The sequence below is a fragment of the Humulus lupulus genome, chromosome 2 (assembly GCF_963169125.1).
Source record: "Humulus lupulus chromosome 2, drHumLupu1.1, whole genome shotgun sequence".
NCBI lineage: Eukaryota > Viridiplantae > Streptophyta > Magnoliopsida > Rosales > Cannabaceae > Humulus > Humulus lupulus.
The window spans coordinates 268,064,256-268,081,870 of NC_084794.1; the positions used below are offsets into that span (position 1 = coordinate 268,064,256).

The 17,615-nt window shown below is 33.6% G+C and overlaps 3 protein-coding genes across 9 annotated transcripts; 1 reads left to right on the top strand and 2 right to left on the bottom strand.

The window, feature by feature from the left end:
• Window positions 1–1,585: 1,585 nt before the first annotated feature.
• LOC133819382 (uncharacterized) lies at window positions 1,586–7,543 on the top strand. 5 transcript variants are annotated; one of them, XM_062252618.1, is made up of 4 exons: window positions 1,586–1,751; window positions 1,956–2,026; window positions 3,111–3,948; window positions 5,047–7,543. In XM_062252618.1, the coding sequence occupies exons 3-4, from the start codon at window positions 3,127–3,129 to the stop codon at window positions 6,814–6,816; spliced, it is 2,592 nt and encodes an 863-aa protein (XP_062108602.1). In that variant the 5' UTR covers window positions 1,586–1,751; window positions 1,956–2,026; window positions 3,111–3,126; the 3' UTR covers window positions 6,817–7,543. The 5 variants fall into 5 exon arrangements, with proteins under 5 accessions (XP_062108602.1, XP_062108599.1, XP_062108601.1 ...); XM_062252615.1 differs by having other exon boundaries at window positions 3,127–3,948; XM_062252617.1 differs by having other exon boundaries at window positions 1,970–2,026; window positions 3,127–3,948.
• Window positions 7,544–7,733: 190 nt separating this feature from the next.
• On the bottom strand, window positions 7,734–10,026 carry LOC133819383 (pentatricopeptide repeat-containing protein At4g15720). The gene has a single exon (XM_062252620.1). The coding sequence runs from the start codon at window positions 9,606–9,608 to the stop codon at window positions 7,788–7,790; it is 1,821 nt and encodes a 606-aa protein (XP_062108604.1). The 5' UTR covers window positions 9,609–10,026; the 3' UTR covers window positions 7,734–7,787.
• A 1,211-nt stretch (window positions 10,027–11,237) lies between these two features.
• On the bottom strand, window positions 11,238–16,003 carry LOC133819384 (cullin-1-like). Of its 3 annotated transcripts, XM_062252622.1 has the most exons (20): window positions 15,820–16,003; window positions 15,484–15,682; window positions 15,295–15,394; window positions 15,007–15,192; window positions 14,854–14,901; window positions 14,565–14,768; window positions 14,367–14,444; window positions 14,178–14,267; window positions 13,988–14,068; window positions 13,826–13,885; window positions 13,530–13,556; window positions 13,357–13,443; window positions 13,114–13,260; window positions 12,971–13,026; window positions 12,701–12,821; window positions 12,444–12,605; window positions 12,217–12,360; window positions 11,908–12,126; window positions 11,655–11,822; window positions 11,238–11,567 (listed from the first exon to the last, which is right to left on the bottom strand). In XM_062252622.1, the coding sequence occupies exons 2-20, from the start codon at window positions 15,624–15,626 to the stop codon at window positions 11,466–11,468; spliced, it is 2,223 nt and encodes a 740-aa protein (XP_062108606.1). In that variant the 5' UTR covers window positions 15,627–15,682; window positions 15,820–16,003; the 3' UTR covers window positions 11,238–11,465. The 3 variants fall into 3 exon arrangements, with proteins under 3 accessions (XP_062108606.1, XP_062108607.1, XP_062108608.1); XM_062252623.1 differs by lacking the exons at window positions 15,295–15,394; window positions 15,820–16,003 and having other exon boundaries at window positions 15,473–15,589; XM_062252624.1 differs by lacking the exons at window positions 15,484–15,682; window positions 15,820–16,003 and having other exon boundaries at window positions 15,293–15,394.
• Between the last annotated feature and the right edge of the window lie 1,612 nt (window positions 16,004–17,615).

The window sequence follows — 17,615 nt, forward strand, 5'->3', positions numbered from 1 at the left end:
TCTGTCAAAAATAAATTTAATTGATTAAATGAGTTGATATAATATTTTAGTACATAATTTTTATTTAGGTATTATTACTAAAATAATAAAAATAAAACAATTTTAGTAAATAGACATAGAATATAAAGTATATATTTGATATTATCCCAAAAAAATATGTTACCAAAGGTTAAAAGGAGTAGAGATAATAATTGTAAATTTTTTATTATAATTTAAAAACTTGATTTATTCTTTAATTGTTTACTAACTAATACAAAAGTGTTAAGTGATGCCTATAAACATGTTTCTCAATCTCAAACACCTTCATTTATCATAATACATCCCCAAATATTGATTTAATAATAATTAATAACTTTATTAACTGAAGTGAGATGTTTTACAATTATTTATTGTTTTGGCCTAATTTCTAAAAATGTTATATTAAGTTGAATATTTTGGAGATAATATGTTTAACAATATTTGACATTTCATTGTTTTGTCTAGCTACTATTAATTTATTCAAAAAATTTATATTACACATGTTAGTATACGCGAAAGCGAAATCGTAGTATTTATATGATCTATTTTTATTTTTCAGTCTCACTTTTTTTTAATAAATAAATAAATAAGATAGTGTTTTAAAAATATTTCAAAAATATAATTTTTTTATGTGATTTAAACTTATATACGTCGTAAATCAAAAAACATAAACTATATAAATTAATCTACTTTAATCTTAACAAATTTATCACTTCATCTGACCTAAATCTTAAAAAATTGAAAAAAAAATAAAATTAAACAATAATATTGGATGCCTTATGTATGACAATTCAACAAAATAACCAAATTAACAACGGAGAATTTAAACTCAACGATGCAAATTTAATGTATTTGAAACAAAGCAAGAAAAAGATAATGACTGTATTATACTAGACAGAAATCAATGTTAATCTCTTGTCAAAATGAAAATGATTGTTGGGTCAATTATTGGATTAGTAAGTTAAATAATTAATTAAAACTTAATTTTCAAGAGGCTTAGCTAATCCCTTACTAAGCCTAAAAAAAAAAAACCTTTACCAAGCCACGAGTCGAAGAATAATAGAACAATAAATTTTCACGTGGATGGCAACCTTATATTTCTTAATTACCAAAAAAAAAAAATCAACTAATTTTCACTTCAAATTAAAAAAAGAAAAAAAAAAAAACCAAAACCCCAAGGCTACTTTTGGTCATTAACTAATTTAAATCCAATCTGAAACTGTCGTAGTCCAACACGCGTTATACATACGCGCAACCACACTCTCTCCGGCCGCCTATATCCACTACACCATATCCTACCCTAAGCTCACCCAAACGTTGTCGTTTTTATCCAATACGAAACGAAACGACAATATTTCTTTCCATCTCGACACGTCTCAAAATTCTATTGGACGAGGCTAAATCACGTAAACGATAATACATGTACGAAAGAATCTTAAAAAGCCACGTGGCGATAGTCAAGTCACGTAGTGTATCGACGCTCCATTAAAGCGCGTCTTTTATATTATTAAACGGACCAAAACACATTTTGGAACAATATATATATATTTTTATAAATTTCTCTCTCTTTCTCATACAACACCACCACAATAACACAATTTTCTTTCTCTCTCTAAATATTTTTATTTTTCTCTCTCTAAGCACAGAACGACTTTATTTTCTCTTTTTTTTTTGAGTCTCTCTTCGAATTCAGTCTTCGTAGCCATGAAAGCTCAGGTTCCTTAGAAACCCAGGTACGGCTATAGTAGTTCTCTCATCTTTTCCTTCCTCATATGTGTTTTTACTTTTCTCTTTCTTTCTTGCTCGGAAACTTGTAATAATATATTATATCTCTTTGTTTATTTTGTGTGTATATATATTGTTGTATATATATATATTTGTTTACGTTTTGTGTTAGTTTAATCTCACAAGTTATTAATCGGTGATAAACTTTGAAGGCCCATTTTCTCAGGTTCGAGTTTTCACGTGGGTTTCGACTAGTTTTTGGTTTTTTTTTCCGTCTAAAGAGGTACAGTTTAAAGAAGAAATATAATATATATTTTTTTCTTTCTTTCTTTAAATGGGGTCGCTGTTTTCTGCTTATTTTTACGATTTGGTTTACTTCTATGCTTGTTTTAACTGTTCCATGAAGAGTAATTAAGTAGAATTTGACGGATCATATTGGAATTCTCACTGGGAACGGTGGTTTTTGTTTGTTTGGTGTGTATGTGTATATTATATTTATATTTACATATATTATTTATTTTTCGTTTAGAATGTGTTGCTTTCTGGTAAAGTTTATAACTTTGGTTTGGCTCATTAGATAAATGTATGTAGTTTGCCTTAAATTCTAGTTTGGGTTTCGAAAGTGAATCTGGGGATATTTATTGTCTTTTTTTTTTGTTTTGGATGTGACAAGTGTTATACTCGGTACTTTTTTTTTGAGAAAATTAAAAAAAATATATGTACACACGAACTAAGCAGAAATTGTCAAGTCTGCCCAGGAAGAAAATTCATTTCCAAAGAAAAAAAAATCTATTATGTGATTTTTGGGATAATACTTCTTTCCCTAATTTTGACGCATACTTTTCTATGGAAGTTTTTATTTATAAGCAAGTTGATCGAAATAAATTAATATAAATTATAATATATAATTTAAAAAACTTGCCTTTTTACAAGTTGATTATGAAGAAAGTTTGTCTGTTCAGTGTTTATTTTTTCAGTTCCTTGAGAACTAAACTGTATCTATTAAATATAGATATTCAATAGCTCAAATGGTTATAAAAAAATCTTTTTTTTTATGAAATAAACAAACCATTGTTAATATAATACAAACAGGACGAAGCTAAACCATTCTCTCTCTTTTTTATTGTTCCATCTGTTTAAATTGAGAAAAATGGACTGTTGTGTCTTTTAAAAAAGAGGCTTGAAATTATGTCTTGCTTGAAAAAATGGGAGCTGCAATTTCTTTTTTATGAAACAAACTCTTTTTTTTTGTTTTGAATAGTATTATTCAACTTTTGTTTTCTCATTGTGAAGTTCAAATTACGGCATAACAAAAAAATGAGAATGAATAAATAAATGAAAAAACAAAAAAATGAATAACCTCATAGCCATTTTCTCTGGCAGATGGATTCTGTTGAAGTAAATGAACATATGGATTCAAGCAAGGATGTATCTGCTGTGAATTCTGTTAGTCCAGAAGTTTGTGGCATCTATGATATCTTTGGAGAACCAGAACTACAACCTAGAGTTGGTGATCAATACCAGGTTGTAATTCCCTCTCTAATTACAGTATCTGACTACAAGACTCTGACAGATGCCAAAATGGCCACTGGTGGTTGCCATAATGTTCTCATTGGGTTGCCTATACCAATAATGTGGATAAGTGAGGAGAGTGAGAACAAGAAGCATGAAGAACAGGAAGCTATTGATGTGAGTAACAAAAATGAGTCCTTAAAATCTGAATGCATCAGTGATGGCATAGTCCTAGGAGGGAGTGATTTGAAACTTAAAATTGAGCCTTTAGATATTACATCCATGGATGGCATAAAAGAGGGTAAACCAGAGAACTTAGTTTTGGAACAAGATGTAATGCCTGAACTGCAATTGAAACATGGAGGGAACGGCCACTGTCTAGTCCCTGGGTGCTTGAGTGACATCTGGAGTAATATAGAGGATGAATGGTTTCTTCTTGGGCTGTATATCTTTGGGAAGAACCTTGTTTTGGTGAAGAATTTCATTGAGGGTAAGCAGATGGGAGACATATTGTCATACTACTATGGGAGATTTTATAGGTCTGAAAGATACTGTAGATGGTCGGAGTGCCGAAAAATAAAAACCAGAAGGTGTATTTATGGACAAAGAATCTTCACAGGATTGAGGCATCAAGAATTGCTGTCTCGATTGCTTCCTCGTGTGTCACAGGATTGCCAAAACGCTGTACTTGAGGTAGTTATATATCTTACTGATCTTTATGCACTTATTTTCAAGTGCTTGTTTGATTTCTTCTCTCATGCATGGATAGTATATTTAGCTTGATAAATGCTTGTTTCATGATTTATCGATAAATTACACTCTTCCTTTCTGGACAATCCCAATTTCACTTTTGAACTCATCCTATGCAGATTAACACATTTTTCTCTGCTCGATTTGCAGATTTTTTTAGGAAAGTTCTACATGCTTACACACACATATCAATTAGTTTGTTTCCTCCTTTATGAAGTTGTTAACTCATGTACTAAATTGATTAGTATAGGGGATGTCGATTTATCAGGTTTAAATGCATATGCTTGGTATACAAACTGATTACACATGCAACTTGAATAGAATATGTTTGACATGTGGGTGCAGAAATGCCTCTCTAGGAAAGAGAGAGGGGATCTGTTTTCAAGTTGTGAAAAAAAAATTATAAGAATACCTTCAAGTTAAAGACTTTCAGGACATGGAAATTGAGAGGAATTTCAAGATAGTTGTTTTTCAATCGAAGTCAGTTTACTAGATTTGCATTTATGCTAATGGCTTTGTCCTGCAGTCATCATTACCACCTGTAACATTAAATTACTGCCTCCTATTTTCTGTAGATGACAAAGCTACATTATAAAAGTGAAAAGAGTAAACAATCCTGTACTCTTTTGAAATATTTGCTTAATAGAGATATAAAGTGAAATGAGTTTGACTTGTGTAATGTTTTGCAGCTATAGAACTTTCTCCTGTGGTCACCAAGTGCTCCTCTAAAAGACCTACCTCCCACCTCCCAGTATCAAAAAGAAAAAGAAAAAGAGAGAGATCATAAGACATTAGAAAAAAGAAAAAGAAGAATAAGCAATATTAGAAGATTATTATATTGAAAATATAATACTCTGGAATATGTCTGCCATGTACTACTGAGATTTATGGATGATAATTGGTTGAGAATATGCATTTTTTCTCAAAGAATTTTTTTAACCTTCTGGTCTTTAAATTATACTCAAACATTATCTTTATCATAAGAAATAACATGTACTTATTTAACATTTTTTTAATTATTTTCTTTCACCAATCTGGCAGTCCTCTAAGACATATGGGGAGGGGAAAATTTTACTAGAGGAATATGTGTTCACTTTAAAGGCTTCCTTTGGTTTAAATGCTCTCGTGGAGGCAGTTGGAATTGGAAAAGGGAAGCAAGATCTTACAGGAATTTCCATGGAAACCCCAAGATCAAATCAAGTTGTTCGCCCAGAAATACCGATTGGCAAAGCATGCTCAACACTAACCACCCCAGAGATTGTCAACTTCTTAACAGGAGACTTCCGGCTTAGTAAAGCTCGATCAAGTGATCTATTTTGGGAAGCTGTCTGGCCTCGTCTGCTTGCAAGAGGGTGGCACTCTGAGGAGCCTAATAATCATGGTGTTGCTGCTGGTTCCAAGCATTCTCTGGTATTTCTAATACCTGGCATTAAGAAGTTCTCAAGAAGGAAACTAGTAAAGGGAGAACACTACTATGATTCTGTAAGTGATGTTCTCAGTAAAGTTGCCTCAGATCCTGAGATTCTTAAGATTGAAAGTTACAGAAACAAGGAAGAAAATGGGTGGACTAGTGAAACAAAACTGGACCAAGAAGATTTGCCTAATCAACAACGCCATTTTTATCTCAAGCCACGCACTCCCAATGATGGTACTGATGTCATGAAGTTTACTGTTGTGGATACAAGTCTGGGAAATGGGAAAGCACGTAAGGTGAGGGAACTTAGAAGCTTACCTATTGAAATAATCTACACACCTACCTCCCTAAGTGACTCTGAAGAGGATGATGGAGACAGTTTTGATGAGTCATTAAATAAATCTAGTTCAGCTGATACTTTGTGTTCAGAGAAGGATGAGACTACTGATCTTAGGGCCACAATCATCGATTCATGTAAAACATTACCTTTTGGTGGCAAGGCTTTTAATCCCAACACTTTAGAACATGGCTTTCCAGTTAAGGACTTGACTATTGTGTCTGAAAAAATCCACAAGGATAAAGAGGCTGATATACTCAACAGCAAAATGTTGAAAGAGGCTGCAAAGTCCAAATTGATCCGGAAAATGATATCTGAAGATCAAAATCATTTAGCTCCTGTTGCAAAACGACGGCGAAGATTACCTCCTATTTGCAAGGAGATGAGCCATAGCACAATCAACAGCAGGGTTGACTCCAGATTGCAACTAGAAGCCAGTAGCTGTGTAGACAATTCATATTATAGTGAGAACATCCTCTCTCAGGTGGATCCATCTCAAGATACTTTGTCATCTACCAGTTCATCTAGAGGAGGCAGCCCTATGGCTAGAGCTGGATGCATTTTAAGCAGTAATCATATGGGTGCTGAAATTCCTCAAGATAAACCTCCGATCCGTACATTAATTGACTTGAATGTAGCCATCTCCCCTGATGCTGAAACTGATGAATATCAAATGATGGATACAACAGAAGGGAAAGATCACCAAATGGCCAATCCCCATGCAGTGGAACTCTCAGAATGTGCGGCTATCTCTGAGCAGGAAGCTAAGGTGTGTTCACGTAGACAAAGCACAAGAAATCGGCCACTGACCACCAAGGTGCTGGAAGCTTTTGCTTGCGGATTTTTGGACATAAAACAGAAGCGGAAGTCAAAGGATGCATTTCCTGGAGACAACATTAAGTTGAGACCCTCACGACGCCCTCGTGCTAGGGTGACAACACCTCCAGAGAGTTTCGATTCCATTACTGTGGATTTTCCTATGGAGGAAAGAGGAAGTTCTATCCAAAATACCAACGGTGATGTATTCAACAAGCTTGGCATCAGTACTCAAACTGGTTAAAAATTGAATTGCTTGACCTACAAACTGGAGAATGGTGCTTCTCAATTCTCTATCTCATAGTTCTTGAGTTGGCTGCTACGTAACCCATCACAGTCTTACTCAGCATCTGGCGTCGGATGTGATTATCACAAATGTTATCAGTGGAAGTATAGCTCTTCGTTGAAGCCTATGTCTTCTGAGATAAAGCAGCCCTGGCCATGTCCTACTGGGACTTAAACACCAAGAAGGTAGTTGAGATTACTGTCCCTTAAGAACTCTCTTCATCAACTATTTTTTGTGACAAATTTTCACTTTTTCGAGTTCATGTTGCACAGGCAAGTCTTAATTATTAGTTGTCATACAAAAACTTAAAATTTCAATCAAAATTCAGGTGCCTGTTTAAAGTTTATGCATCGATGCTGCAGTTGAGATCATTGTAGATAAGCTCACATTGGTAAACTATATTTTCTTTTGTTTGCTTCCAGAGAAACTTGTATTATGCTCTGTTAGTTGCCAAAGCAACTGAGTACTGAGTTAAAGAAAACATATTTTTGAACCAACAAGATCATATTTTACTTTGGTGTATTATAGGGGGTGCATTGACATGGTGGTTGGTTGGTGATGGATAACAGCCCCTCTCTTCTTGTTTTCTTTTCTATACTTTTCCATGCATGGTTTCTTTTCCAAAGAGATTGTTGTTCAAAAACTCATAACATAATCCTTTTGTATTGATGGTTACTTTGCCCTATTTCTAGCTGTGTTTATAAACTCTGTACAGCACCCACTTTCTGCATAAGCAAATTATGCAAATAAAAGTATGATTCTGTTGGTTATTGAATCATTCTTTTGGCGCTCAACACTTGGTTCCTATTTTTTGTTTTTGATTTTGTTCTAACACGTGAAAACAATGATAAGATTAATTTTATTAAGATTTCCCATTCACAAAATACACATGTAGACTAATTTCATAAACAAAAAGAAATAAAACAGTATTACCAGAAATCCCTGCAAAGGCAGTGGCCATTTTTAAAATGATGAAATCTATTAACATCTCTAACAACGAAATCCCTCTCTACAATCTCACTAATAAGCTTGAAAGCCTCATGGCAATCCGTACACATTCTCAGATTCTTCATTATTCTAATGGTGACCCCTTTTGGTGTATTTATCAACCCAAAACCCAAAGCCAATCTCTCACTATGCAAACCCACTATTTCCTCCTTGGCTTCCTCCTCCACATCAACAAACACCAACCCAATACTGCCTCCTACATACCCTCTTTCTGTCATCCTACTTTCCAATTCCCTTAACAAATTCACCACCTCAGTGCCCTGTTTGCAGGATGATACATCTCCTGCGTAGAACACATACGTTAAATCCTTGATCTCAATCCAACTGCAGCCGGGTTCTTTTCGAACCTGGTTTTGCTTCATTTTGGACCGAAGATTATGAGCTTTGTCCCACTCACCTGCCAATACGTAAGTGTTTGACAAAGCAACATACGCACCTGCAACTTGCTGATTGGAGTCTATAAGTTTTTGACTGGCTTCAATTGCAATGTCTACCCTTCCATGAAGCCGACTAGCCGAAAGAAGTGTGCCCCACAACAGAGCCCCTGAATTTTGGTCTAACTGGATAGATTTGGCTAGTTGGTAGGCCTGGTCAAGTCGGCCAGTTCGGCCAAGCATATCAACAACGCATGTATAATGCTTTGGGCTGGGCAATATCCCATGCTTGTCAAACATAGAATTCAAGAGTTGAAGGCCTTCACCAACTAGTCCTGAATGACTGCAGGCGTGCAAGACTCCAACAAAGGTGACATCGTTGGGCTTTATTCCTCTTTCAATCATTTCTGAAAATAATTCAAGGGACATTTTCCCGAGTCCAAACTTGGCAGCTCCAACGATCATCGAAGTGTAGGGAACTACAGAAGTGTGTGTGATTCTCCTGAAGATCTTATCAGAATAATCAAGAATTCCACATTTGGCATACATGTCAACAAGTGCACTTGCAACCACCTCGCTTAAATCATGGCCACCGCGAATAATTGCCCCATGTGCAACTTTCCCAGAAACTAATCTTCCCAAGCTTGAACAAGCACTGACTACACTACCCAACATGAAATGGTTCGGACGATCCGACATCAAATAATTGAATTTTCTAAAAAGTTGCAGAGCTTCATCGCCTCTTGCATTCTGGGCATAAGCAGTGATCATTGAAGTCCAAGAAACGACATTTCCACAACCTATCAAGTCGAAAACCTGTCGAGCACCGTGAACATCGTTGCACTTACCATACATATCAACAAGCGAAGAGCAAACAACGAGGTTAAATTGAAAGCCGAAAACTGCAACACGGGCGTGTATTTCCTGCCCCGTTTTGAGGTTGGATAAGATCGAACATGCCTTAATTGCAGTGGCAAAAGTGAACTCGTTTGGCGTGACCAAACACTCGGGCATCTTTGTAAACATCGAGAGAGCAGTTGCAGGTCGACCCATGTTGACATAGCCAGAGATAAGCGAGGTCCAAGACACAACATTTGGTTCGGACATTTCATCGAACAGGTTGCGTGCATGGTCGATTCTGCGCAACCTAACATAGCAGTTCAAAAGATGGTTGGCAGTGAAAGTGTGAGTAAGCAAGCCAGACCTGAGAAAGTTGGAATGTAAGACAGTAGCGGAAACGAAATCGGTGCAGTTTTGAAGGTGTTGGATGTGATTTTGGGCTTTGGTTTGAAAAAACGACAGAGGAGTTTGGGGTTGGGGCGAAGAGGGTTGAGGAGGGATGGGATTTCGGTTTAAAAGCCTCCTCATCTGTCATGGGATGTCGTTTTGGGTATGAAGTCTTTATTAACACACACCAACGGCTCTTCATTTTATCGAATATATGATTTTATCAAATGTAGTGATTATAAAATATAATAAGGGTACTGATACATATATATATTTATTTAACTTAATTCGGTGCAAATTCACCTTAGTTCATGGTTATTTTATTGAAAGATAATTTTCAAGATTAATAATACATCGAGAGGAATTATTTTTTTCCCTCAGATATTGCTCGTCTTATTTATAGAAGAGAACAAGTTATTTATTTAACTTTTGAGAGTAGAATTGACAACTAATCTGGTTGAGCTCGTGTAAGAGGAGCACGTGGTTGCCTGTGGAAGCTCGTACTCGCTCATTGATGGTCGTCATATATAGCCAAGAAGTGGTATGTTGGTATGATTAATCAAACTGCATGGTAGTGATACAAGAATTTGAGAAAAGATTCTATTGAATACGGAATTGTAAAAGCAAATTCTTCCTTTCCAAAAAAAATAATAATAAATAAATAAAAAAATACTACAAATTCTACCGGTACAAACAAAAAGAATTTCTTTAACACTTACTAATTGAGAAGTTTCGTTAATGTGTTATAAGAAGTAAAGCTATACTAATTCAATGGTTTTATATCACTAGAAGTTCTCAATTTTTTTTTATAGTATAAGTTAGATCTCCAAATTTATTAAATGTGTACCACATAAGTCAATATGTTAAAATATGATTTACAGATTACACAACTGAAATTGATTTATGAACTTAACTGAATCATAAATTATTTTTTGTTAGGTCATAAATTATTTTTTGTTGCACATTCTGTAAATCATTTTATAATAAAAATGACCTATGTGGTACATATTTAGTAAGTTTGAGAACCTAAATGATACAAAATAAAATTTAAGAATCTATGTGATACTTTTAAAAAAAAATTAGAGACTTCTAATGGTATAAATCCTAATTCAATATACTCTTGAGAAACTCTTTCCTACTCTATTGACGATCACACTTGTAATTGTTCAATCAATTTCAAATTGACTCATGTAATACAAATTATAACCGAGTGAATTTCCAATCAATTTGCTAGATCCAAAAATAACCCTACCATATCTAGATAAATCAATAGTGTTATGTGGACATGATACACAACATTCTTATTAATATTATATATATAATTTTAATTAAATGTACGCGCTTTTTAAAAAAAAATTGAATTAAAGTATAATTATAATCATAATTAGATATACTGTTATTCAAATTGAAGTATTATGAAATCATATCACAGTAGTGTTGACTTACACGTATTGATTGCTTTTAATTAACCAAACTGAATTATGTTTATTTTTCAATTCAAATTGTGATTCGATTACTAATCCAAAAATGACAACCAAATTTTGGATTAAAAAATGACCACGTCAACATTTGAACCCCTATTTTATTTTGTGGTAAACAAGGGCAAGAGAGATAAATGTGTGTTTTGTATTGAAATTATATATAATTATATAATGACACCTAAAAAAATGACAACCTTCTCACAATCTTTTTAGTCATATATGTTTAGCATGACAAATACTTTTAATTACATTCACATATGATGTGCGTCCCAAATTCCAAGCCATCCAATTGAACAACACTGCATACCATATTCAGTAAAGACAACAAATAGTTGCCATTTATAATATGAAGTAGACAAAATGATCGGAAGGATTCACACTAAAACTCAAAACCATTCCAATAGCTCAGATTTTAGTTGAGAAAAGTTGAAAAACATTAGAATTAACGAACAAAAGTTGAATACCTATTAGTGATAGCCATCACTTCATTTGGCAAAAGGAAATTATCAAGGCCACATTATGAAACGTACATGAACATGTTAGGGTTATCTTTTTCTCTTTCCAGATAATCTCGAACTATAAGATCTTCAATCTGCTTCTTAATCGCCTTGACGTCAGGCTGCATAAGAAAGTTGATTAATCAACGCCACAGTTAATGCATGAGGAAAAGAAAAAAAGAAAATGTATGCCGGTATGCTATTAGAACCTTGAACATGTGGCTCAACTGCTCAACACACTCCATAACCAGTTGTTGATAACCCAACATTTTACGGCTCTTCATGATTCGCACAATTGAGGCATCAATGGCATATCGTCTGTCCTTGTCAATGTCCTCAATTACTTTCATTCTCTCATCCACAGGTGGGAGAGGGATCTGCATGTTAAACAAATTGATAACATGAAGAACAACATGAAAGAAAAAAGATGTGATTTTTTTGTTTTTTTTTCTATCAATATACCTTGATCCTCCTCATTTTGTCTGTAAACTTTGAGTTGAACTCAAAATAATCAGTAGGAGAGAGAGTTTTTGTACTCGGCTCTTTGTTGAGGATCTTATACTTGGCGCATGATAGGGAATACAGCAGCCTAACAACATCATCATCACTCAAGTTTAACTGAGTCTTGATTTCAGAAAAACTCAGTCTGTCTGAGGAATTGAATAGAAGCAATGCAGAAGCCTAAAAGGAGTAAAGAAAAATGTTATAACAAAGAAATTATCACTGAACAATTAGAAGGGGAAATGTATCAAGGCTAGATGTTTTGGACACCTGATGAGTCGTCACAATCAGATCAATGGATTTTGGTTCAAATTTCCCGCTTACAGTACAACTACCAAGGGAGTATATCCATGTAAGTTTTCTGTGCTTTGTTTTTGTGTGATAAAATTCCTCGAAAACTTTAACACAATTTACCTGGAAAAAATAAGGATAAGTACCTCTCCAACAAAATTAAGCTTACAAAATAAGATAGAATAAAAGTTGCATTTGGCATATACCATCTCAGCTGGAAGATTGAGGTTAAAAGATTTGTAACTTGGCCAAAAGCCAGTGGTCAAAGTAGTAACCGTCAAATCAATCCCTAGATTTGCATGAGCATTATCACACTGATACTTCTCAAAACTGGTTTGGTTTTCCTTTGCCAAAGTCACGTCTGTCAGCTACAAGAGAAAGTAGCACTTTTGAGGTTCCAATTTTAAGATAATTAATTGCACAAACATAGCACTGAAAACTTGGAATGTATGAAGTAGCTCACCATTCTCTCCATTTTTGAAGTGAAATGTCTTCCGTATTGCTGTTTCAGTTCTGTCAACATAAATCTATCATGATCATCATTTGCACTCTTGTCAAAAAGAAGGCGGCAGGCAAGCTTTTTCCTGCCAGACGTGAACATAGATCAGTCATCTAACAATATCTACTCGAGAGGTAAAGCCATCACATAATTATCATCAACATCTACATAGTGTAGGTCACCCCTCCCACAACCAAGGGAAATTGTAAATGATTGAGAGCAATCAATACCTACCTATAGAATTCCGCAAACATGTCTTTGTCACGTATAAATGCCAACAGCTTTACTACCTGCAGATTGGTTAGAAAATAGTCAATTGCAAAATTATACAAGCCTAAGTTAAATACATCATATAGATGATAAACAGTGCATCACACCTTTTCTAGTGTCTCCTCAATGGCTTCGTCACTTAGTTTCTCACTACCACCTTTTTTCATAATGTTATCACAAAAAGTGGCAAGTAGCTCTGCAATTGAGCTTCCAGCAACACCCTTGTTGAAGACCTCAAAAGACTCTTTAAGGGCCTGTAGACCAAATAATAAACAAGATAAGACAATATGTGGATTCCACTAGTACATAGAAGTATAGAGATGATCTTCAATCCATTATAATACACAAACCTTGTGAAAAAGAAAGTGGTTTTGAAAGCAGCCATAAACATATGCTAAATATTTGTCATGTATCTCAATGAATTTCCTAACAAAAACCTGAATACCAGAACCCCAATCAGTTTTCACTTGAAACATTGAGTACAATCATAATCTACAAATATGTATCTACTTAAGGCCTGTACCTGCAAATCGGCCACATCCTTCTTTGCCTGCAAAAATACAAATAATTGGAATACAACAATAATTAATTAAATGTGACTAAGAGATTAACAACTAACAAGTACAAACTAAAGCAAGGAATACATTATAAATAACAAAAACACAAAATGATAGAATTAGGAATTTCATTAACATGAAAATCATGACAAACTACAATGTACAAGGCAAGCTTCAGATTATAGCTTTAGCTGAAAACAACATTTGTTTCTGCTACAAAATAAAACTTTTAAACACCATATTGTGTATATAGTAACAGAACCGTATTGCTTGCAGCATCTTCAGCCTGTTTGACTAGTGCCATTCCTTCGGCAGTAACATGCTGCATCATGAAGAAAGTAAACCCATTTAAAACAAGATGAAAATAAATTAATAAAATAAAAATAAAAAGAGGCTTGAAAGGTCATAAGTGGATCATAGAAACCTGTTTAAATACATTTGAAACAAGAATTAAGCCTGGGCGTGCATAAAAATAGGGCCTGGACATTCTAGACAGATCCTCCACCTAAAATAGCCACACACACACACACAAAAAAAAAGTTTAGAAATAGCTAATCATCAGTTGATTTACTGATTTCCATCTAAGTTGCAGTGAGTGAGTAGAAAGTGGAAACCTTATCATCTCTAAGTAAGATATGGAATCCAAAATGCTCATTCTCAAACAGTTGAGTCCCATACACAAACAACAACTCATGTTGAACTTTCTACATAAAAGTTTATAACATAGGAAAGCTTAGTCAGACTCAGATTATCAAAACATCTTGCATCCAAAAGAACTACATGTATCATTATTCATCACAAACCTCCAACAACTTTGGCTCACTACTAGAGTGCAAGTAATGAGAAACAATATCTTTCTCCCGTCTTAACCATTCCTCTGCCTGGAGTTTCCAATAAAATGCAACAAAAATTATAATGATTTTATTAAACTTCAGAAAGTATTCCATATTAAAAAACATTACATTCTGTGCATTTATTCAATACAAACAAAAGAAGTTTACTTTCAGCAAGTAATCTGGCCAAGAATATTTTGAGATCCACTCTGAAGCTTTTTGAGAATAATAGGCTGCACTGTCCTTGAGCATGGCTGCTTCAAAGTCATTCTCATAAAGATCCATTCTCCCCATCCAGATCTCAACAAATATATCCAAAACATTCTTGACCAGAGTTCGGTCAATTTGTTCTCCTTCGCGTTCTTGATGAATCTGATTCAAAAGAATTTTGTCAAGATTCACTTCACATTAAACTCCAAATCCACACTAAATAATTTAAATGAAAAAGCATACATACCAGAGAAATTACAGCATCCCTAACTTTTGTATTTAATTCCAGGTAAATCTGAAAAGCATCTATATGTATGAGATGTGGATGCAAATATAGTATATAAGACATTGATTCATGTATCTAACTTGAGCAATTGTAAGAATACGCAACATGACTTACCAGATCATGGAAACAAGAGTAGCCAACCTCTTTAAGGGGTCGAAGAGCTCTCCGAGGTATAAAGATCCTTTCAAGATAATTAAAGAAATGAGATAACCACCTAACCATGATTTTATGGTTTGCCCATCTTTTATCAAGCTCTCTCAACATAAACACTTCATGCTTATCTCTGAATGAGGGCAAAACCTGGGTTCAAAGAGACATATAAATAAAAGTATCAGATTGAAGGGCATATAATTTACTAATAGCTAGTTACAATCCAAGGTTAACAATTAAAGTTTATTACACTGTTAAGGTAATGTATTCTTCAAAAAATTCACGATATTTGTCATAAAGCTCATTGGCGTGATCATCTGGAGGCTTCTGCGTGCACATATTATAGACCATTCTATAGACAATATTAAGGACAACACAAGTGTAATTACCACTACAAACCATAATACTACCATGAAATAGATTCATTCACCATTAGGATACGTATAAAGCAACATGTACTCCTCCTGGTTGAAAGGTGGCTCTGGCAATCCTTCAAGAATATTCTTCAGCTTGGTCATTCCCTTTTGAATAAACGCCCATCCCTCTTCGAAATGAATAGTCTTGCGCTCATTCATCGCCAACATCTTGATCTTGCCACAATCGAGTCAACAATTACCAATCCAAGATACCAAATTTATGTCTGCATAAAATGATATGATGACACCATCATCAAACAGAAAAGCATTACACCAAAAACCCTAAATCATAAACCCTGTTTGGAAGCCACGAAAACAAAGTAGAAATGCAAACCATGATGATTATAAAGGGAAAACTCACACTAAATCAAACTCGAACATAAGAACATCAAGACAATCAGGTGACGATCAAGAATTACAGAACTGATTGTGATGAAACATAAGAAGAAGACAATGAAAAAGATGGAGATTGTTGTAGGAGGGGAGGAAGAGAAGTTGGTTAAAGAATGGTGCTCTCAGACTCTCAGTTTCTTTCTAAGTCAACGTCCTTTTGTTGACCCTTGGACAATTTATTAATTATTTTTATAATGATTTTGTGATTGTTAATATAAATTTTAAATAAATAAACAATAAAATATATAAGAGAATAACACAAATATTTTTAAAAAAATTAAACAAAAATATTGTCTATGATTTAAAAAAAAAATAATGATAATTATTATATTCATGTTATAAAACATTCCTGATGTTATTCAAATCACGCCTCAATAATTGGTGAAGAAACTTGTTTATTTTTTATAAAAAAGAAATATTATTCTAATTTTTTATATAGTTACAAAGTCATACTAATTTTACAAACAATCCTTATATTTAATATATTTATAATGTTTGTTGTTTTTTAATATGAATATATATTTATATAAGTTAGATTAAGTAATAAAAAAACAGGTTTTCTTTTTAAATATAAATGATAAATTTTTAAATAAAAACTAATATCATGTATTATGTATTGATATTTTATAACATATTTTATATTAATATAATTATTAAATATGTAAAATATTATTATAATGATGATATTCTATAATATTAGAATTTGTATTAATATTATTAATAAACATTTATTTTATCGAATTTTTATAAAAATTAAAATTATTTATTATATATTATTATAATAATGATATTTTATAACATTTGAATTTATATTCATATAATTATGTTGACATAGATTTTTGCCAACTAAAAATAAGAGCAATTGAGCTAATAATTATTTTAGAAAATTAAAGATGAAGACAGAGAATTTACATGGTTAAGTACTTAAATCTACCTAGTCCACGAGTCACTTTTATTGAGATTTTCGAGTTAAAGCTTAGAAAGCAATATCCTAGAGTTTCAGTACAAAATTTGTGTGTGAAAATAAATGACTACAACTCATGTATTTATAGACTTGATTTCAGATTCACTTCCCCACAATTTTAGGGGAAGTTACACAAAATATCTTATTTGATATTAAAATACAAAGAAATTGGTTAATGAGTAAATATCTAAACAAATCCCTATAAAAGAGGAATTGCTTTCTTAAATACTGATTTTCCATCTCTCTAACACTTTTTCAACGCGCTTTCAAGCTGATCTCCCATACTCTTCGAGCTGGAATTGTGATTGTCTGTTGCCCGAGCCAACAAAGCTTTCGAGCCGATTTTTTATCTCCAAGCCGAGACGATTCTTTGATTGCTAACTATATCATTATTGTCAATGACAATAATATCTGGAATCGAGCCTAGTTTAATGATTTCCAAGCTGACATTTCGAGCATAATTATTTATTTCGAAAATTGGGTATAACATTTGCCCCTCAAAAGTGTATGCTCGTATCTCCTCGGGAGGGAGCAACTTTTGAATTCCTTCTATTGGGACATGTGCCCACCTACCACATTCGAGTGTGTATTTCGTGTCATGCTCAGAGTGGAAGCTTACTATACTTGTGTACTGCTGTTACACATTCCCATGCTTTAGTTTTTGCTGTCGTTGTTCCTTTATTCTCATCTGTAGGATCTTAATCCTTCAGTTCAAATTGATCTCTCCTTTCTTTCTATAAATACCCCTCTTTTACTTTTGAATTCCATTCTTTCTTCATCTTCATCTCCTTGTTTACACT

Excerpts from the sequence above, each read along its gene's own strand:
- LOC133819382 (XM_062252618.1), top strand. The coding sequence starts at position 3,127 with ATGGATTCTGTTGAAGTAAATGAACATATGGATTCAAGCAAGGATGTA. Across the intron at positions 3,949-5,046 it reads GCCAAAACGCTGTACTTGAG|TCCTCTAAGACATATGGGGA; the intron begins GTAGTTATATAT and ends CCAATCTGGCAG.
- LOC133819383 (XM_062252620.1), bottom strand. The coding sequence starts at position 9,608 with ATGAGGAGGCTTTTAAACCGAAATCCCATCCCTCCTCAACCCTCTTCG.
- LOC133819384 (XM_062252622.1), bottom strand. The coding sequence starts at position 15,626 with ATGTTGGCGATGAATGAGCGCAAGACTATTCATTTCGAAGAGGGATGG. Across the intron at positions 15,395-15,483 it reads GAGTACATGTTGCTTTATAC|AATGGTCTATAATATGTGCA; the intron begins GTATCCTAATGG and ends TATTGTCTATAG. Across the intron at positions 11,823-11,907 it reads ACAAAATGAGGAGGATCAAG|ATCCCTCTCCCACCTGTGGA; the intron begins GTATATTGATAG and ends TTTAACATGCAG.